The 18749-nt window shown below is 47.7% G+C and overlaps 1 protein-coding gene across 4 annotated transcripts in view; it reads left to right on the top strand.

Moving 5' to 3' along the window:
• Nucleotides 1-18749, top strand: part of vars1 (valyl-tRNA synthetase 1) — a 95452-nt gene that overhangs the window by 31121 nt on the left and 45582 nt on the right. For all 4 annotated transcript variants that reach the window (XM_059970956.1, XM_059970957.1, XM_059970959.1 and 1 more), the window contains 9 exons: nt 1661-1825; nt 2732-2813; nt 6759-6878; nt 7613-7721; nt 8834-8922; nt 12299-12389; nt 13868-13992; nt 15687-15790; nt 17014-17172. In XM_059970956.1, the coding sequence (XP_059826939.1) occupies nt 1661-1825; nt 2732-2813; nt 6759-6878; nt 7613-7721; nt 8834-8922; nt 12299-12389; nt 13868-13992; nt 15687-15790; nt 17014-17172 (1044 nt within the window). The remainder of the gene's footprint in view (nt 1-1660; nt 1826-2731; nt 2814-6758; nt 6879-7612; nt 7722-8833; nt 8923-12298; nt 12390-13867; nt 13993-15686; nt 15791-17013; nt 17173-18749) is intronic.

The following is an 18749-nucleotide window of genomic DNA, read 5'->3' as shown; positions in this document are numbered from 1 at the left end:
ACCTGGATCTTCTGCAGTGAACTGAGGGCTGTGATGCTGTGGTATTCGACACTTCCAGTAGTCGCTCTGACTCTCCTCTCCTCCCTCCTTTAACAGCCTCACCTTCCCTTGGAAGCTTATTCACTCTGACTGGCACCACCTCCAGTTTGCCTTGCTCAGTCACTCTAGTCTCTGTCTCCTGAATACTCCCTTTCCTATTCCACCTCCTCCCCCCACAGTTGTCTTTTACTCTCCCCGCTCTCCGCCACCATCACCTATTCTCCCCTCTCTCTGCTGTCAGGGTCTGAAGACTGCCCTGATATTGGGGCCCTGGGACTGGGGTAAATCACTTCCAACAACCGTAACTACTTTCCTTTATGTGACTGCAAGTGATGTTCATTGTCTGTAAAGCATTTAGACAAAGCTGAACGCAAAATAACCGGGCCAGTAACTGTAGGAACTGTTTGTCAGCTTACCATGCAGTCAGTCTGGCAATAGATTAGATTAGATTATGAGGACACTCAGTCCTCACTTATTGTCACTTAGAAATGCATACATGCATTAAGAAATGATACTGTGTTCCTCCAGAGTGATATCACAAAAAAAAGGACAAACCAAAGACTCACACTGACAAAACCACATAATTATAACATATAGTTACAACAGTGCAAAGCAATACCATAATTCGATAAACGCAGACCATGGACGTGGTTTAAAAAGTCTCAAGTCCCGATCGACTCCAATCGTCCTGATATCTGGCAGCAAAAGAGAGAAACTCTCCCTGCCATAAACTTCCAGGCACTGACAACTGATGCCGAGGAATCACCCGATGACAGCAGACTCTGAATCCGTCGGAAAACTTTGAGCCTCCGACCAGCCCCTCCGATACAGCCTCCCGAGCGCCATCCTCTGCTGAGCGCCTTCGACCTCGTCCCGGCCGCTGAAACAAGCAAAGCCGAGGTCTCGGAGGCCTTCTCCTCCGGAGATTCCGGACCGCACAGTAGCAGCGGCAGCCAAGCGGGCATTTCAGAAGTTTCTCCAGATGTTCCTCCACGCTCTCACATCTGTCTCCATCAAATCAGGATTGTGCACGGATCCCTACTTACAGATATCCATCTCCAGAGAGGCTGTGCACGCTGCGTCGCACTGCCATTTTCTCTTCCCCTCAGAAACAGGCCTTTCAGTCCCAATGCTAACCCACACACCGGGGGATGTTTACAGTAATCAATTGACCCCTCATCACTAGCGCTGTAGATCGGTTGTACTGGCTGTTCCGTGACAGTGCCGCCCCACTGCCCCGCTCATCTTGGGATACACAGGGAGCCCCGAGCACATTTTGGACGGGGGGAGTGGGTGGTGGAACGCACGCGGTCACAGGAAGCATGTGCAAACTTCACACGTGGACAGTGTTGGGAAATCAGGATTGAATCCAGGTCTCTGGTGTAGCGAGGCAGTGACTCTACTTACTGGGTCACTTTGCCACCCAGCTGATGTTCTGACGGTCCTGAGTGAGGGAGCCTCTCAGGTGGAGAATTCTGAAGAATTACCACCCTCCGGGCGACAGATCTCGTCCCTCTGTTTTGAGTGGCGCTGATTCATTTGTGACCAGGAGGAAGTGCCTGGTTGGTCTGCTGAAGGGTCTGGTACGCCAGGACATGACGGTGTTTCTGTCCCCGACCAGGCACCGGATGCGGGGAGAGACAACGCTGTGGAACCCCGGCTGTGACCACGCCGGCATCGCTACCCAGGTGGTGGTGGAGAAGCGGCTGTGGCGGGAGTCACGGAAGACCCGGCACGACCTGGGGCGCCAGCGGTTCGTGGAGGAGGTGTGGAAATGGAAGCACGAGTAAGTGTGAATCAATTCTCACTCCTGCTACGTCTCCGGGTGTCGGACGGAAGTCTCCCTGCACCTGTCTTAAGATTTGACAGGTGCTGACTATCCAGAGCAACACACACAAAATGCTGGAGGATCTCAACAGGCCAGGCAGCGTATGAGACCTTTCATCAGGCCTGGAAAGGAAGTGGGGGCAAAAGCCAGAATAAGGAGGTGGGGAGAGGGTGAAGGTGATGGGTGAGACCAGGAGAGGGGGGTGTTGAGTGCCTGGTGGAGGGGATTTGAAGTGAAAAGCTGGGAGGGAAGCTGTAAGGGCTAAGGAATGAATCTCGTAGGAGAGGGGAATGAGCCATGGAAGGAAGGGAAGGTGGAGGGGCACCAGAGGGAGGTGATGGGCAGTGGAGAAGAAGAAAAGCGGTAAGAGGAGCCAGTATGGGAATGAGAGAGCGGGAAGGGGGAAGGGTGTGGAAATTACTGGAAGTTAGAGAAGTCGATGTTCATGCCGTCAGGTTGGAGGTGACCCAGGTGGAATATGAGGGGTTACTCCTCCAAGCTGAGAGTGAACTGATGTAGTATAGGAGATGATCAGTAACAGGAAAGAAAGCACAGACCTGCACAGTGGAAAACATTGCTTTGCATGCCCTCACATTTCATCACATCAGTGCACTGAGGGAGTGCAAGGGGAAACAATGACAGAATGCAGAATAAAGTGTAACAGTTACAGAGAAAGTGCAGTGCAGACAGACAGCAAGGCACAAGACCGGGACAAGGTAGATTAAGAGCCCACCTGATTGTACCACATCTCCTTTCTATAATTTTATAACTGAGTTAGTCCCATGAGGTGTGTTTGTATTGAGTGATGGCCGTTACACAGTGACTGACACTTTCTGTTCTCTCGTCGTTCCCCTTTCCCTGCAGGAAGGGTGACCGCATTTACCACCAGTTGCGGAAGCTGGGATCATCCATGGACTGGGACCGTGCCTGCTTCACCATGGACCCGGTAAGAATCGAGCGCCGGGAAAGGTGGGCTGTTTGTGCTGAGGGGCACAGAGGCAGTGCTGTTCCAGGCTTCCCAAAGCTGGGGAGACTGCCCTGGGCAGAGAATTCAGCGAGTAGTGAACGGTGTTGCAACCTGTGTGGAAAATTGGCAGGTTAGGAGGTCCAGTGCTGCCATGTGCCCCAAATGCCGAAAAGATTTTATCTGGGATTAGGTATCCTCCTATAAATTGTAATAGGATCATAATTATCGAATGGATAGAGAAACCATGAAAAAGTTTGTTTTGAATGCCATCATTTCAAACAGCCAGCGAAACCTCTTCAAAGAGTGTGCCCAAATTGGTGATAATCTTCTCTGAGTATAGTATGGTATTTCTGAGCAAATGTGATCAATGATTAATGAATTAGTAGCAATAATTATGGACTTTTTTGAGGGACAAAAGGATGATTCCTGTTGTTTACTTACCTGTATTCATTGTTTAACTTTTTAAAAAAAGAGTATACCAGAGGCAGGTTTACACTCCCCATGCACACACCCCACCTATTCCCGTGCAACCACATGCACCCCCTTCACATAAACACGATCTCTCCTCAAATGCACACACGCCTCCGTCCCAAGCACACACCCTGAGCATTTACAGTGGCCTATTAACTGACCCTACTGCAGGTCTCTGTGAGGTGGGAGGAAACCAGAGCACCTGGGAAAACCAGGCAGTGACAGAACATACAAACTCCGGACAAACAGCATCTGAGGTTGGGATTGAAATGTGGTGATAGACAGTGTCTGACGTTGGGATTGAAACCGGTGATAGACAGCGTCTGAGGTTGGGATCGAAACCGGTGATAGACAGTGTCCGACGTTGGGATAGAAACCGGTGATAGACGGTGTCCGACGTTGGGATAGAAACCGGTGATAGACGGTGTCCGACGTTGGGATTGAAACCGGTGATAGACGGTGTCCGACGTTGGGATAGAAACCGGTGATAGACGGTGTCCGACGTTGGGATTGAAACCGGTGATAGACGGTGTCCGAGGTTGGGATAGAAACCGGTGATAGACGGTGTCCGAGGTTGGGATAGAAACCGGTGATAGACGGTGTCCGAGGTTGGGATTGAAACCAGTGATAGACGGTGTCCGACGTTGGGATAGAAACCGGTGATAGACGGTGTCCGAGGTTCGGATTGAAACTGGTGATAGACGGTGTCCGAGGTTGGGATAGAAACCGGTGATAGTGTCCGAGGTTGGGATCGAAACCACTGATAGACAGTGTCTGAGGTTGGGATAGAAACCGGTGATAGACAGTGTCTGAGGTTGGGATAGAAACCGGTGATAGACGGTGTCTGAGGTTGGGATCGAAACCGGTGATAGACAGTGTCTGAGGTTGGGATCGAAACCGGTGATAGACAGTGTCTGAGGGTGGGATAGAAACCGGTGATAGACGGTGTCCGAGGTTGGGATTGAAACCGGTGATAGACGGTGTCTGAGGTTGGGATCGAAACCGGTGATAGACAGTGTCTGAGGTTGGGATCGAAACCGGTGATAGACAGTGTCTGAGGGTGGGATAGAAACCGGTGATAGACGGTGTCCGAGGTTGGGATAGAAACCGGTGATAGTGTCCGAGGTTGGGATCGAAACCACTGATAGACAATGTCTGAGGTTGGGATAGAAACCGGTGATAGACAGTGTCTGAGGTTGGGATAGAAACCGGTGATAGACGGTGTCTGAGGTTGGGATAGATACCGGTGATAGACGCTGTCCGAGGTTGGGATAGAAACCGGTGATAGACGGTGTCTGAGGTTGGGATAGAAACCGGTGATAGACAGTGTCTGATGTTGGGATCGAAACCGGTGATAGACAGTGTCTGAGGTTGGGATCGAAACCGGTGATAGACAGTGTCTGAGGTTGGGATAGAAACCGGTGATAGACGGTGTCTGAGGTTGGGATAGAAACCGGTGATAGACAGTGTCTGAGGTTGGGATCGAAACCGGTGATAGACAGTGTCTGAGGTTGGGATCGAAACCGGTGATAGTGTCTGAGGTTGAGATTGAAACCGGTGATAGACAGTGTCTGAGGTTGGGATCGAAACCGGTGATAGACAGTGTCTGAGGTTGGGATAGAAACCGGTGATAGACGGTGTCCGAGGTTGGGATAGAAACCGGTGATAGTGTCCGAGGTTGGGATCGAAACCACTGATAGACAATGTCTGAGGTTGGGATAGAAACCGGTGATAGACAGTGTCTGAGGTTGGGATAGAAACCGGTGATAGACGGTGTCTGAGGTTGGGATAGATACCGGTGATAGACGCTGTCCGAGGTTGGGATAGAAACCGGTGATAGACGGTGTCTGAGGTTGGGATAGAAACCGGTGATAGACAGTGTCTGATGTTGGGATCGAAACCGGTGATAGACAGTGTCTGAGGTTGGGATCGAAACCGGTGATAGACAGTGTCTGAGGTTGGGATAGAAACCGGTGATAGACGGTGTCTGAGGTTGGGATAGAAACCGGTGATAGACAGTGTCTGAGGTTGGGATCGAAACCGGTGATAGACAGTGTCTGAGGTTGGTATCGAAACCGGTGATAGTGTCTGAGGTTGAGATTGAAACCGGTGATAGACAGTGTCTGAGGTTGGGATCGAAACCGGTGATAGACAGTGTCTGAGGTTGGGATCGAAACCGGTGATAGACAGTGTCTGAGGTTGGGATTGAAACCGGTGATAGACAGTGTCTGAGGTTGGGATTGAAACCGGTGATAGACAGTGTCTGAGGTTGGGATAGAAACCGGTGATAGACAGTGTCTGAGGTTGGGATAGAAACCGGTGATAGACAGTGTCTGAGGTTGGGATCGAAACCGGTGATAGACAGTGTCTGAGGTTGGGATCGAAACCGGTGATAGTGTCTGAGGTTGAGATTGAAACCGGTGATAGACAGTGTCTGAGGTTGGGATCGAAACCGGTGATAGACAGTGTCTGAGGTTGGGATCGAAACCGGTGATAGACAGTGTCTGAGGTTGGGATAGAAACCGGTGATAGACAGTGTCTGAGGTTGGGATCGAAACCGGTGATAGACAGTGTCTGAGGTTGGGATTGAAACCGGTGATAGACAGTGTCTGAGGTTGGGATAGAAACCGGTGATAGACAGTGTCTGAGGTTGGGATCGAAACCGGTGATAGTGTCTGAGGTTGAGATTGAAACCGGTGATAGACAGTGTCTGAGGTTGGGATCGAAACCGGTGATAGACAGTGTCTGAGGTTGGGATCGAAACCGGTGATAGACAGTGTCTGAGGTTGGGATTGAAACCGGTGATAGACAGTGTCTGAGGTTGGGATTGAAACCGGTGATAGACAGTGTCTGAGGTTGGGATAGAAACCGGTGATAGACAGTGTCTGAGGTTGGGATAGAAACCGGTGATAGACAGTGTCTGAGGTTGGGATCGAAACCGGTGATAGACAGTGTCTGAGGTTGGGATCGAAACCGGTGATAGTGTCTGAGGTTGAGATTGAAACCGGTGATAGACAGTGTCTGAGGTTGGGATCGAAACCGGTGATAGACAGTGTCTGAGGTTGAGATAGAAACCGGTGATAGTGTCCGAGGTTGGGATCGAAACCACTGATAGACAGTGTCTGAGGTTGGGATTGAAACCGGTGATAGACAGTGTCTGAGGTTGGGATAGAAACCGGTGATAGACAGTGTCTGAGGTTGGGATCGAAACCGGTGATAGACAGTGTCTGAGGTTGGGATTGAAACCGGTGATAGACAGTGTCTGAGGTTGGGATAGAAACCGGTGATAGACAGTGTCTGAGGTTGGGATAGAAACCGGTGATAGACAGTGTCTGAGGTTGGGATAGAAACCGGTGACCTGTAGCCACGAGGTGGGAGGTCTGTCTTCTGTGCCACTCTCATATTGGTGGATGCTAAAGCACCTGTGTCTCTCTTTTTCTCCTCTTCTCTAAGAAACTCTCGGCTGCAGTCGAGGAGGCCTTCGTCAGACTGCACGATGACGGTGTGATCTACCGTAGCACCAGACTGGTCAACTGGTCCTGCACGCTGAACTCCGCCATCTCTGACATTGAGGTACCAGGGGAGGTTGGACTGGTGGTTTCAGTGTACTACCCTGCGTCACGTGCTCAGAAATTCTCCTGGCTGTCCAGGCTGATGGGCTCGGCCCAAACGGAAATGCCGTGGCTCCTAGCCGGGTGTCGCACAGCTTTGGTTTGGGCACCACAGCCAAAAGATTAACTTGTCCTGTTGTCCTGCCAACTTGGAAATTTAGCGGGGTTCGAATTCTGCACTGAGACTGTCTTCTGGGTCTGACCTGTGGAAATGTGGGTTCATTTAGTCCTGTGCAACATGCACACTAAATGCGGGAGGAACAACCTTCTGACATTGTAGAAAGAGGGTCATTGAGTATATTCTGGCTCACAGGTTGATCCCAAGAGTCTCTGAATTCTCTTGTAGTCTGCGCTCTTGGCAACTCCCTGTCAATCCTGACAGTCCTGTCAACTCCCCCCAGGGTCTAGCACATACCTACACATTTCTCCCTCTGTTATCAGAGCAAGGGGGATTACCTGTGATAGGGTGAGACCAACTGGGTCAGTTACCAGTGTCTTGAGCTACTGTGTGTGTGTGGAACAGCGAAGGCTGTGGGACCTGGCCAAAGAGCCACAGTAATATGAATCAGATGAGGACGAAAACCCTGCAGGGGCAGGAATGGCCAGTTCCAAAACGGACAGACAGGAGGTGTGGGTTACAGTGGGAGGGTTTGGCATTGTTACGGCAGGTTACGAAGAGCTCTTGTTCCTTGCCAGGTCGATAAGAAGGAGCTGACCGGTCGGACTCTCCTGCCCGTGCCTAACTATGCAGACAAGGTGGAGTTTGGCGTTCTCGTCTCCTTTGCCTACAAGCTGGAGGGATCGGGTGAGTCCTGGAGGAGCCTGTCGCTGCGATTAAAGGGCACAGTTCCACATCATGTTTGGCTGCTCAGTTACCACTGGCATAGACTGCCACAGCTTTGGCATTACCCCTTGGAGGTTTGGAGTTATCCAGACTCAAAAAGAAGCCATTTGGCCCTTCAATTTGATGCTGGCATTGGTCCCATTAACCTGCTCTTTCTGCTGTATAGTCCAATTACACAATAGAGTAATACAGCAGAGTACGGACCCTTCAGCACATGGTGTTAATCTACTCCACAGTCAATCTAACCCTCCGTCCCACAAAGCACTCTATTTTTCTGTCATTCATGTGTTTTATCTAAGTCCCTTAAATGTCTCTAATGCTTCTGCCTGTACCACCACACTGGCAACACGTTCCACTTACCCAACACGCTCTGTGTAAAGAATTCCTGCTTCTGACATTCTGCCTTCTCCCCACCCCATACTTTCCGCCCTACTTTCTTTAAGGTTATGCCCCTGTATTCGCCCCTGGGGAAAAATGTGCTGGCTGTACACTTTATGCCTCTAATCATGTTTATACCTCTGTCAAGGTATCTCTCACTCTGCTTCATTCCAAGCAGAAAAGCCCGAGCTTCCTCCCCTTTGAAAAGACCCAGGCATGAAATGTCTCCGCATAAGACAGGCTGTCCAATCCAGGCAGTGTCCTGGTAGTTCTCCTCTGCACTCTCTCTAAAGTTTCCACATACTTTCTATATGAGGTGACCAGAACTGAACACAATACTCCAAATGTGGTCTATCCCGAGTTTTACATAGCGGCTCTTGAACCTCAACGGTTGAAGACCAGTACCTGATACGTCTTCTCAAACCACCCGATCACCTTGCGTTGCAAATCTGAGGGACCCATGGATGTGGATCCCACGATCCCTCTGTTTCTCCACACTCTTGGGAACCCTGACAATCACCTCGTCCCTGCCTTCCAGATGTTTATTGTGTTGGTCATGTGATGACGGAGCTGTAGAGCCACTGCTTCGCAGTGTCGGAAACCCGGGTTCAATCCCGGCCTCTGGCGCTGCCGGGCGTGGGCTCAGTGTTGAACGTTTGTCCGCGAATAATTCCCCTTCTCCCTCTCCTTCGCAGATGAGGAGGTGGTGGTGGCTACCACGCGTATCGAGACCATGCTGGGAGATACCGCTGTGGCTGTCCATCCCCAGGATCCAAGATACCAGGTAACCATGCCCCTCCCAAACACACGGGCTATGCCATCCAATCATGTTTGTTGATCTACATTCCAGCATCTGCAGTATCTTGTGTCTCCTCATTCACCACTCTTCGGTTGTACCAAACCTCTCTTCCCTGGACTGAATTTGGTATTGATTTATTATTTATTGTAGAGAAGTGCAGTGCAAGGAAATGATAGTGCAAGATTATAACAAGGTAGATTGTGAGAGTAAAACACCATCTGAGCAAACTAGGCTTTCCTTCCCAGCGAAAGGGAATTAAAAACTAGAGGGCATGGGTTTTCAGATGAGAAGAGGGAAAAGTTACATAATTGATATTGGCATTGATTTGTGTTAGACTAGTGGTCGCTAACCTTTTTAACACCGAGATCCCCTACCTCGGCCTTAGTGAAAGGCAAGATCGACTGACTAAATCATTTAGACACACACATGCGCACTGGGCAGAAGGGACTGGAAATAAAACCCCACAACCCTGGAAGCAACCTCTTTTCAGCTTCCTTACAGCTTCCTGTAGTGGGAGTATTGCTATATTACCATTATCCTAATTGATATTACTTATTTTTATAATGCTCACATTACAACACCTTTAAATCTATGTTTCATTATTTAATTTTATTTCAGCACGAGAAATAAATGAATAAAAATTGGCTGTTGCACTCAGTGTGATGACTGGGGCTGAATACTTTCTGTTAGTTTCCTGAAATTCAGCTCATAACTACAGACAGCCAGTCTGAGACAGACTGTGAGGTGTCTGTCAGTAAGACAGCTCCTGAACTTAGATTTAATAATTTTCATCTGTTGTAGTACCACACTGTCGCAAACCTCCTGACAGACTGAATGGACAGTTTCCTTTGTTAGACTGAATGTTGAACTTGCCACATTTTGCAGGTTTTTTTTATTGGTAAACTGTTACTGAGACACTAGTTCAAGTTTCAGAGGTACGCACGCTAATGGCACCACTGTTTTTCGTTTTCCAGTTCTTTTACATTTGTGGAATGTTGGAATTTAAAAGGAGAGAAGTGTTGTAATGTGAGCATTGTAAAGATAAGTTAATACCAATTAGGATAATATAGTGATACTCCCGCTATGGAAAGCTGTTTGTAAAGAGAGGGGGTTGCCGGGGGGTGGGTGTTACTTCCGGTCTTTTCTGCCTGGTGCGTATTTTTCATTTTTCTTTTTGGGATCTACTGGGAAAGTCTCAAAGATCGACGGGTTGATCGCGATCAACTGGTTGGCGACCACTATGTTAGACCGTGTGTTATGATTGAAGAAAAGATGGCTAGAGTCGCTTAGCACAGAAGTGCAAGGGTGATTATTACTTCAAAGGATTCAAAGGTAATTTATTGTCGAAATTACAACTCTGAAATGCTTCTTCTCCAGATGGCCTTGAAAACAAGAAATAAAAGAATGGGAGCACAATTGTCAAACGCCCAAATCCCCCACATGAAACCCAACTGGAATATTGGCCCCCAAATATTCCTGATCCCCGCACAAAAAGCTAACAAAAATTCAACAAGAACATTGACCCCCAAATGACAACTCCCCGGCATGAAATGCAAAAAGAACGTTGGCCTCCTGATTCCCCTCTTCACCAACAAAGAACAAATGGAACATGAACATCGCTCCCACCACCCCCCCCCACAAACCGCAGCAAGATCATTGACCCTGAAATCCCCTCTTCTGCACCAAAAGAAAAGAGGAAAAATGTGCAAAAGCACATAAGACTGAAAAAGAGTCCATAGACCATAATCCCAATGCATATACATAAACACAGAAAAGCCTCGGTACTTACTGCCTGTTACCACTGGCATTCAGGGCAGCAGTGAAGGTCCTTCATCTCTGGTGGGGTTCAGGGCTTCCTTCATCATGTCAGTAGCTTCCTCTCGGTTTTCACTACTGCCAGTCATGCGTCCCAGATGGAGACTCAGGAATACCCTCACATTCAGATGTAGAAGGAATCTTCATAGCTGTTTCTGTAACAATTTTTTGATTAGTCAGGGTTGTTAGCTCTGAGCTGAACCCCTGAACCTGGAGGACTGGTGGACCACTCTTAGTCTGGCCTCTACCCAGTGTTAAAGCTACAGCGAAGGTGTGGATCAACACACACAAAATACTGGTCAGGCAACATCTCTGGAAATGAATAAACACGATGTTTCGGACCCTTCTTAAGGACTGGAAAGGAAGGGGGAAGATACCAGAATAAGGTGGGGGGGGGGGGGGGTGGCGAGGAGGACCAGCTAGGAGGTGGTAGGTGAAGCCAGGTGGATTGGGAGGGGAGCAAGGAAGAAGCTAGGAGGTGAACGGTTGAAAGGGTAAAGGGCTGGTGAAGGAATCTGATAGGAGAGGAGTGGACCCTATGAGAAAAGGAAGTGGGAGGTGAGGAGAACCTGAGAGAGGCCTCATTGTGGCAGAAGAGGTGGTCATGGACCAATATTTAAACAATAAAGTGGCAGACTGTGAACTCAGAAGTGTTGAATTGTTATGCAATTGCAGTAAGTTTTGGTATGTGACAATAATAAAACAACATACCAAAATGCTTTGTAATTTTTGCCTCTACTTCCTTATAAGTTTGTGAAGATACCATAAACTCTGACAAACTTTTTTAGATGTGTGGTGGAAAGTTTAATGTCTGGCTGCATCACAGCCTGGTGTGGAAGCACCAATGCCCTTGGGCAGAAAATCATGCAACAAGTAGTGGATACGACCCAGTCCATCACAGGTAAAGCTCTCTCCACCATTGAGCACCTCTACACAGAGCACTGTGGCAGGAAATCTGCATCCATCATCAGGGACCCCCACCACCCAGGTCATGCTCTCTTCTCCCTACATCCATCTGGAAGAAGGGACAGGGGCCTCAGAACCCACACCACCAGGTTCAGGAACAGTTATTACCCCTCACCCAACAGGCTTTTGAACAGAGGGGGATAACTTCACTCAAATTCACTTGCCCTATCACTGATCTGCTCTCACAACTCAAGGATGCTCTTTCAAGAACACTTCATTTCACGTTTTTGGTATTTCTTGCTCATTTATGTATTACCATTATGATGATAATTTCTTTTGTATTTGCACAGTTTGTTGTCTTTTGCACACTGGTTGTCCAGCCTGTTGGGTGCAGTCTTTCACTGATTCTATTATGGCCATTGGATTTACAGAAAAGGATGCCTACAAGAAAAGGAATCTCAGGGTTGTATATGGTGACATGTATGTACTGATAATAAGTTTACTTTGAACCTGAACTTTGAAGTGGTCATATTCCATAGAAAGAGAAGCTGTGGCCCTATTTGGAGGAACAGGGAACCTTCATTGATTCTAACCCTTATGGTAAATGAAGACCTGATTAATTTTTCTTTCCTCTTTCTAGAACCTGGGAGGGAAGTTTGCTCTGCATCCTTTCTGTGACCGGAAATTGCCCATTGTCTTTGACGAGTTTGTGGATATGAACTTTGGGACTGGTAAGCTTCTCCCAATCAACCAATGCTCTATAACTTCCCTGTAATACCATGGGCTCCTAATGTAATAAGTAGTCTCATGGTGGTATCTTGTTAAAAACCTTTTGAAAATTCAAATATACAACATCCAGTGCATTCCCTTTATCTAACCTACATGCTTAATCTAACCTGTATGCTTTATCTAACCTGTTGCTTAATGATATTGTTCCATGGCAGGAGAAAGGCTGGAAATCCCCACTGTAGAGGAACATATAACTTTACAGCACTGCAGAGGCCCTTCGGTCCACAATGCTGTGCTGACCTTTTAACCTAGCATAAGATCAATCTAACCCGTCCCTCCCCCATAGCTCTCTACTTTTCTTTCATCTATGTGTGTACCTAGGGGTCTCTTTCATGTTCCTAATGTATCTATCTACCACCATCCCAGCAGTGTGTTCCACATACCTCCAACTTTCTATGTAAAACATCTACTTCTGACATCCACCCCACCCCCATACCTTCTTTTCTAGCACCTTACAGTCATGCCCTCTCATATCAACCATTTTTGCCCTGGGTAAAGGGCACTGGCCATTACCCAGGACACTCTTATCAACTTGGGTGGTGGTGCGGAGATGTGTCTCTAGCAAGGGAGTTATAAGGCGCCTCTTCCCTCCACTAGCCTGCAGGTCACCCTGCTTAGCCCCCAGATCAGGGTCACGTGTGGCCATGGGAGCAGGTGGTGGAGGGTCGTATGAGCATCTGGTGCATATCACAAGTATGTGACCACTGACGCCAGGCAGGCAATCTCTGAAGAGTATTGGTAATGGCTGGGTTCACCCATCTTGTAAAGACACTGCCCAGAAGAAGGCAATGGCAAACCATTCCTGTTGACCGATTTGCCAAGAACAATCATGGTCATGGAGAGACCATTACAATAGACAATAGGTGCAGAAGTAGACCATTCGGCCCCTCGAGTCTGCACTGCCCATGTCAGAAGACACTATGCACAATGATGATGACGACTGCAGGAAACCGACTCTATCTGTCCTATTTATACCTAATAATTTTAATTTATTTAATCCTAATTGTATTGTCAATCATTTCTCTTTGTAACATAATTTTTATGCCTTGCTTTGTACTGTTGCTACAGTTCCATGGCATCTGTAGGTGATAGTAAACCTTCTGATTCTGGGTTTTGTATGCCTCCTATCAGGTCACCTCCCAACTTCCTTCAGTAGTGGGATCATCCTTTCTCTCCTTTGAAATACCCCACATGATTTTATTTTTTAAACCGGGTACCATCCCCTCACATCCAATGTGGATGTGCAGCCCTGGATCGTGTGTTCGAGTCTCTGGAGTGGGAATTGAACCTAAGTCCAAAGATCCAGCCCATCCTCTTTCTCCTGATAACTCAAGCCCTCCAGAGCAGACGGATCAGAGTGTGATTGAGTGGTACTGAGGCAGAGGAGCTCTGAAATCTTTTCCGTTATCCACTCCTTCAGGTGCTGTTAAAATCACTCCTGCTCACGACCAGAACGACTATGAAGTAGGAATGAGGCATCAACTTGAGTTCATCAACATCATGGACGACAATGGCTATCTCATCAACGTCCCTGAGCCTTTCCTGGTAAGCGTTGAGCTATATTCCGAGCACACCAACCTTTGTGACGTCTGATCCACAAAGAGCAGGGGTCCCAGAGCAGAACCCTGCAGAACACCTCTGCTCACCGACCTCCAGGCAGAATGCACACCATCTACTACAACCTCCTGCCCTTTATGGAAAGCCAGTTTTGAATCCACACAGCCGGCTTCTCCAGCTTCTGTGCCTCCTGTTTTTCTGAATGAGCCGACCATGGGAACCCTTGTCCATCACTTCACCAAAATCCACATTGATCACATCCGCTGCTCTGCCTTCATCAGTCTGTTTTGCCACTTCCTCAAGGAATTCAGTCCGTCTCCTGAGGCACGACCTGCCGTTTACAAAGTCATGTTGACTATCCCTAATCAGACAATGCTTCTCCAAACGCTTGTGTAAACTTAAAGATACAGCATGCTAGCAGGACCTTCTGCATCACACAGTGACACCCATGTGATTGGAGTTTACTGACTCCAATCGGCTTTGGATTGCCGGAGGAAGCCCGCGCGGTCACAGGGAGGATGTACAGACTCCCTGCAGAGAGCGGCAGAAATTGAACCCAGGTTGCAGGCACTCTACTAGCAATATGCTAAACGCTGTGCTACCGCGTTACTCCGTTCGTAGTGGTAAGCAGTGCTCTTCCTATTGCGTAGTGCGCTCCCATCTCAGTAAATTCAGCCTGTTGTCCTGGAGATCGGGAGAAGGCATCGGGCACTCTCTGGGCAGAGACGTCATGGTTAAAGCTCCCTCGACACTGTTCCATCGAAGACTCTGAGAGCAGGTACATCACAGGTTCGATGTAGAATAGAGCTCCCTCTGCACTGATCACTCAAGCTCTGGGCAAGGATGACACAATTTAGACCTGCAGTGAAACTGGTTCTAGCTGCCCTGTCTCACTCGCAAACCAGGGACAGCACAGGTTAGATGGAGTGTAAAACTCCCTCTACGCTGTCCCATCACACACACCAGAATGGGATGGCATAGACCACACAGCAAAGCTCCCTCTACACTGTCCAGTCAAACACTCCCAGAGTAGGAATAGATTTTAAAGTTGCTACACGGATCTCCTAGCCACATCCCTTTTGCCGGGCAGGAAGAGACTGTGTAGCACGTAGTTGTTGCACTGGAGCGAGTGTCTTTACAGCAATTTTTCACATATCTGTAGGGGCTGCTCCGACCCTTCTGGTTTCATTTTGCCATCACCCTCTTAAGCGAGCCATCCACGAGTCCTGGAGGAAACCTCATCCTCTTGTTCAGTCCCGCTGAACAGTATCGTCCTGAAACGTCAACTGTACTCTTTTCCATAGATGCTGCCTGGCCTGCAGAGTTCCTCCAGCATTTTGTGTGTGTTGCTCTGTTATTATGTATTATTTCTTGGCTCTAGCTGAGGTACAGGCATAGTCAAACACACTCATTTCTCAGTTTCGAGGAACTGTCGGGATCTTCCAGTAGTGATTAGTACTGAGCGCAGGTTGGACACGTAAAGCTCCCCAAACCGTGTCCCATCACACACTCCAGAGCTGGGACAGTACGGATTAGACACCAAGTAAGACTTGCGTTGGCCACAGTTAAGCCCAGGCAGTCTCAAGCCAGTGACAGCGTGTGTTTGCTGCCAGGCTCCGATCCAGAGGGGGCAGAGCAACAGATAAACTGTGTGATTTTTAATTTTGCTCCTGTTTATCCAGGGAATGAAGCGTTTTGACGCCCGTAAGGCAGTACTGGAAGCCCTGCAACAGAAAGGACTCTTCAAGGAGGTGAAGGACAACCCCATGGTGGTGCCAGTCTGTAGGTGAGGAACTGAGCCGTTGCTACCCTGTTACAAATTAATGCCACGAAATAACAGTACATACAATTAAAGGAATTGTACTAATTAATCGTAACTGAAGGGTTAGTAAAGAGTAACAAAAAGAAAAAGACCCATTCTAATTAAACAGTCTAATGTGCATAATTGGAGCTCATCTTGAACTTCCCTGTCACTCACGCACTGGTCAACGTGAAAGCACACACCACCTTCTGAATATCGCTCGTGATCCAAACAAAGGATCTCACACCAGATCGTAGGCTACAATTGGTTATCCCCAGCATCTTCACTCTTCACCTCCTCTCGAACAGAAGCCCAAGACCATCCTTATTCTCCCTCACCGCCCGCTAACCGGATGGCACGCATTCCACATCATCCTTTATCTTCAACAATAACCCAAACAGGCTGAAAGCAGAACAGACAGCTCTTACAGAGCTGCTAACTGAAATACCTACAGTGTAACAGCAAAGATGTGAACCAGTGCATTACAGCTGTAAGAGATAAATGAAATAAATAGTGCCAAAAGAAAATAAGATATGAGGGAGATTTCATGGATTCATGGACCATTCAGAAATCTGATGGCCGAGGGGAAGAGTCTGTTCCTAAATCATCAAATGTGTCTCTTCAGGCTCCTGCCCTTCCTACCTGATGGTGGAAATGAGAAGAGGGCATGTCCTGGGTGGAGAGGGGCCTTCATGACAGATGCTGCCTTCTTAAGGCTCGGTCTTTTTGAAGATGTCCTCGATGGTGGGAGGCTCATGCCCTTGATTGAGGTGGCTGAGTTTACAACCCTCTGCATACACAGTTAGAATGCTGTAGTAATTGGAGTGTGCCTTTGGTGACGTAGCAAATCTCCTCAGACTCGTAATGAATTAGAGCTGCTGGCGCGTCTTCTTCATAATATGTTGGGCCTAGCGTGGATCTTCAGAGACGTTAACAATCAGGAACTTGAAGGTTATTTCTTATTGTAAGTTGTAGTGACTTTTTGTGTATCTCTTTATTCTACTGCTGGAAATCATCAAATTTCATGTCATATGTCAATGATAACAAAGCTGAATTCTGATTCCTTTGCTCTGGAAATAAGCCGGTGGGAAGAGAGGCCAGTAAACATTGACCTTGTGGGTGGCAAATGAAAGGGACACAAAGACGGAGCCCGGTGTGTTGCTGCGACGATGAGTCTGCTTAGTGAACTAATAAACCTCTCTTTTCAGTCGCTCCAAGGACATCGTGGAGCCCCTGCTGAAGCCCCAGTGGTACGTCAGGTGCGGTGAGATGGCGAAGATGGCGGCTGATGCCGTGCGCAATGGGGAACTGAAGATCATCCCAGAGACTCACCTCAAGACGTGGTTTAACTGGATGGACAATATCAGGTACTTTCCCAGTGGTTTGCGATCATGTTGTCTGTGTGTTGTATTAAACTGGTACAGCACAAAATCAGGCCCTTCGGCCCATAGCAATCATGTTGTGTGTTGTAGCCGTCTATACTGACCCCATTTACCCTCCGTCTGTAGCCTTCTGTATCGAGATGCTTAGTCATGGAGTTATACAGCACAGAAGTAAGCTCCTTTGGCACAACTGCTCTGTAACGTCCAAGCTGCCTATTCAAGCGAGTCCCATTTGCTCACTGACCTTCTAAATCCACTTACCTGACCATTTGTCTTTTGTAATGTAAATATAGCTGCTCAACCACTTCTGATAGTTCATTCTGATATTGGTATTGGTTTATTATTGTTACACGTACGAAGATACAGTGAAAAACTTGTCTTAAGTGCTGTTCAAACAGAACAGATCATTACACAGGGCATTGAGCGAGAACAGGGTAAGACACTAACGATGCAGAATGAAGTGTAGAAGCCACCAAGAAAGTGCAGTGCAGGGAAGATTATTACGAGGTAGATTGTGAGGTCCAGAATCCTCCTTTTCACACAAGAAGTCCATTTAAGAGTCTGATAGTGGGATAGAAGCTCTCCTTCACCTGGTGATATGTGAATCGCAAAAAGTTGGCTTGCAGGTACAACAGGTTATTAAGAAGGCAAATGGAATGTTGGCATTCATTGGTAGAGGGATTGAATTCAAGAGCAGGGAGGTCATACTGCAACTATACAGGGTACTGGTGCAGCCGCACCTGGAGTACTGTGTGCAGTTCTGGTCCCCATACTTGAGGAGGGATATACTGGCTTTGGAGGCAGTGCAGAGGATTCACCAGGTTGATTCCAAAAATGAAGGGGTTAACCTATGAGGAGCAATTGAGTTGCCGGCGAGTTCTCTGGAATTCAGAAGAATGAGTGGGGATCTTATAGAAACATACAAAATTTTGAAAGGGATAGATAAGATAGAAGTAGGAAAATTGTTTCCATTGGTAGGTGAGACTAGAACTAGGGGACATTGCCTCAAGATTCAGGGGAGAAGATTTAGGACGGAGATGAGGAGAAACTGTTTCCCAGAGAGTGGTGAATCTGTGGAATTCTCTGCCCAGAGAAGCAGTTGAGGCTTCTTCACTAAATATATTTTAAGATACAGTTAGATAGATTTTTACATAGCCGGGGACTTAGGGGTTATGGGGAAAAGGCAGGTCGATGGAGCTGAGTTTACAGACAGATCAGCCATGATCTTATTGAATGGCGGGGCAGGCTCGATGGGTGGGAGGGCCGACTCCTCCTATTTCTTATGTTCTTTTGTACGTGCTTTCAGGCTTTTGTATCTTCTGCCTGACGGGAGATGGTGGAAGAATGTTCAGGGTGGGTAGGGTCTTTGATTACAGGTCCGTGCAAAAGTCTTAGGTACCTTAGATTTTTTATTTCAGTTTTGTTTTAGATGTTTGTTTTTGGCTTCTGCATTAGTGTGTCGGTAGAAAAGAGCATTTTCAGTAGAGAAGAGCATTACAAGCATACATTTTCCAAAAAATTAAATGTTACAGTGAAATTTTTGTATTTCATTACAAAAGGAA

This window comes from Hypanus sabinus, chromosome 5, assembly GCF_030144855.1.
Source record: "Hypanus sabinus isolate sHypSab1 chromosome 5, sHypSab1.hap1, whole genome shotgun sequence".
Lineage (NCBI taxonomy): Eukaryota > Metazoa > Chordata > Chondrichthyes > Myliobatiformes > Dasyatidae > Hypanus > Hypanus sabinus.
Note: the sequence above shows the minus strand (reverse complement) of the source record. Positions and strands in the feature narration are given on the sequence as shown.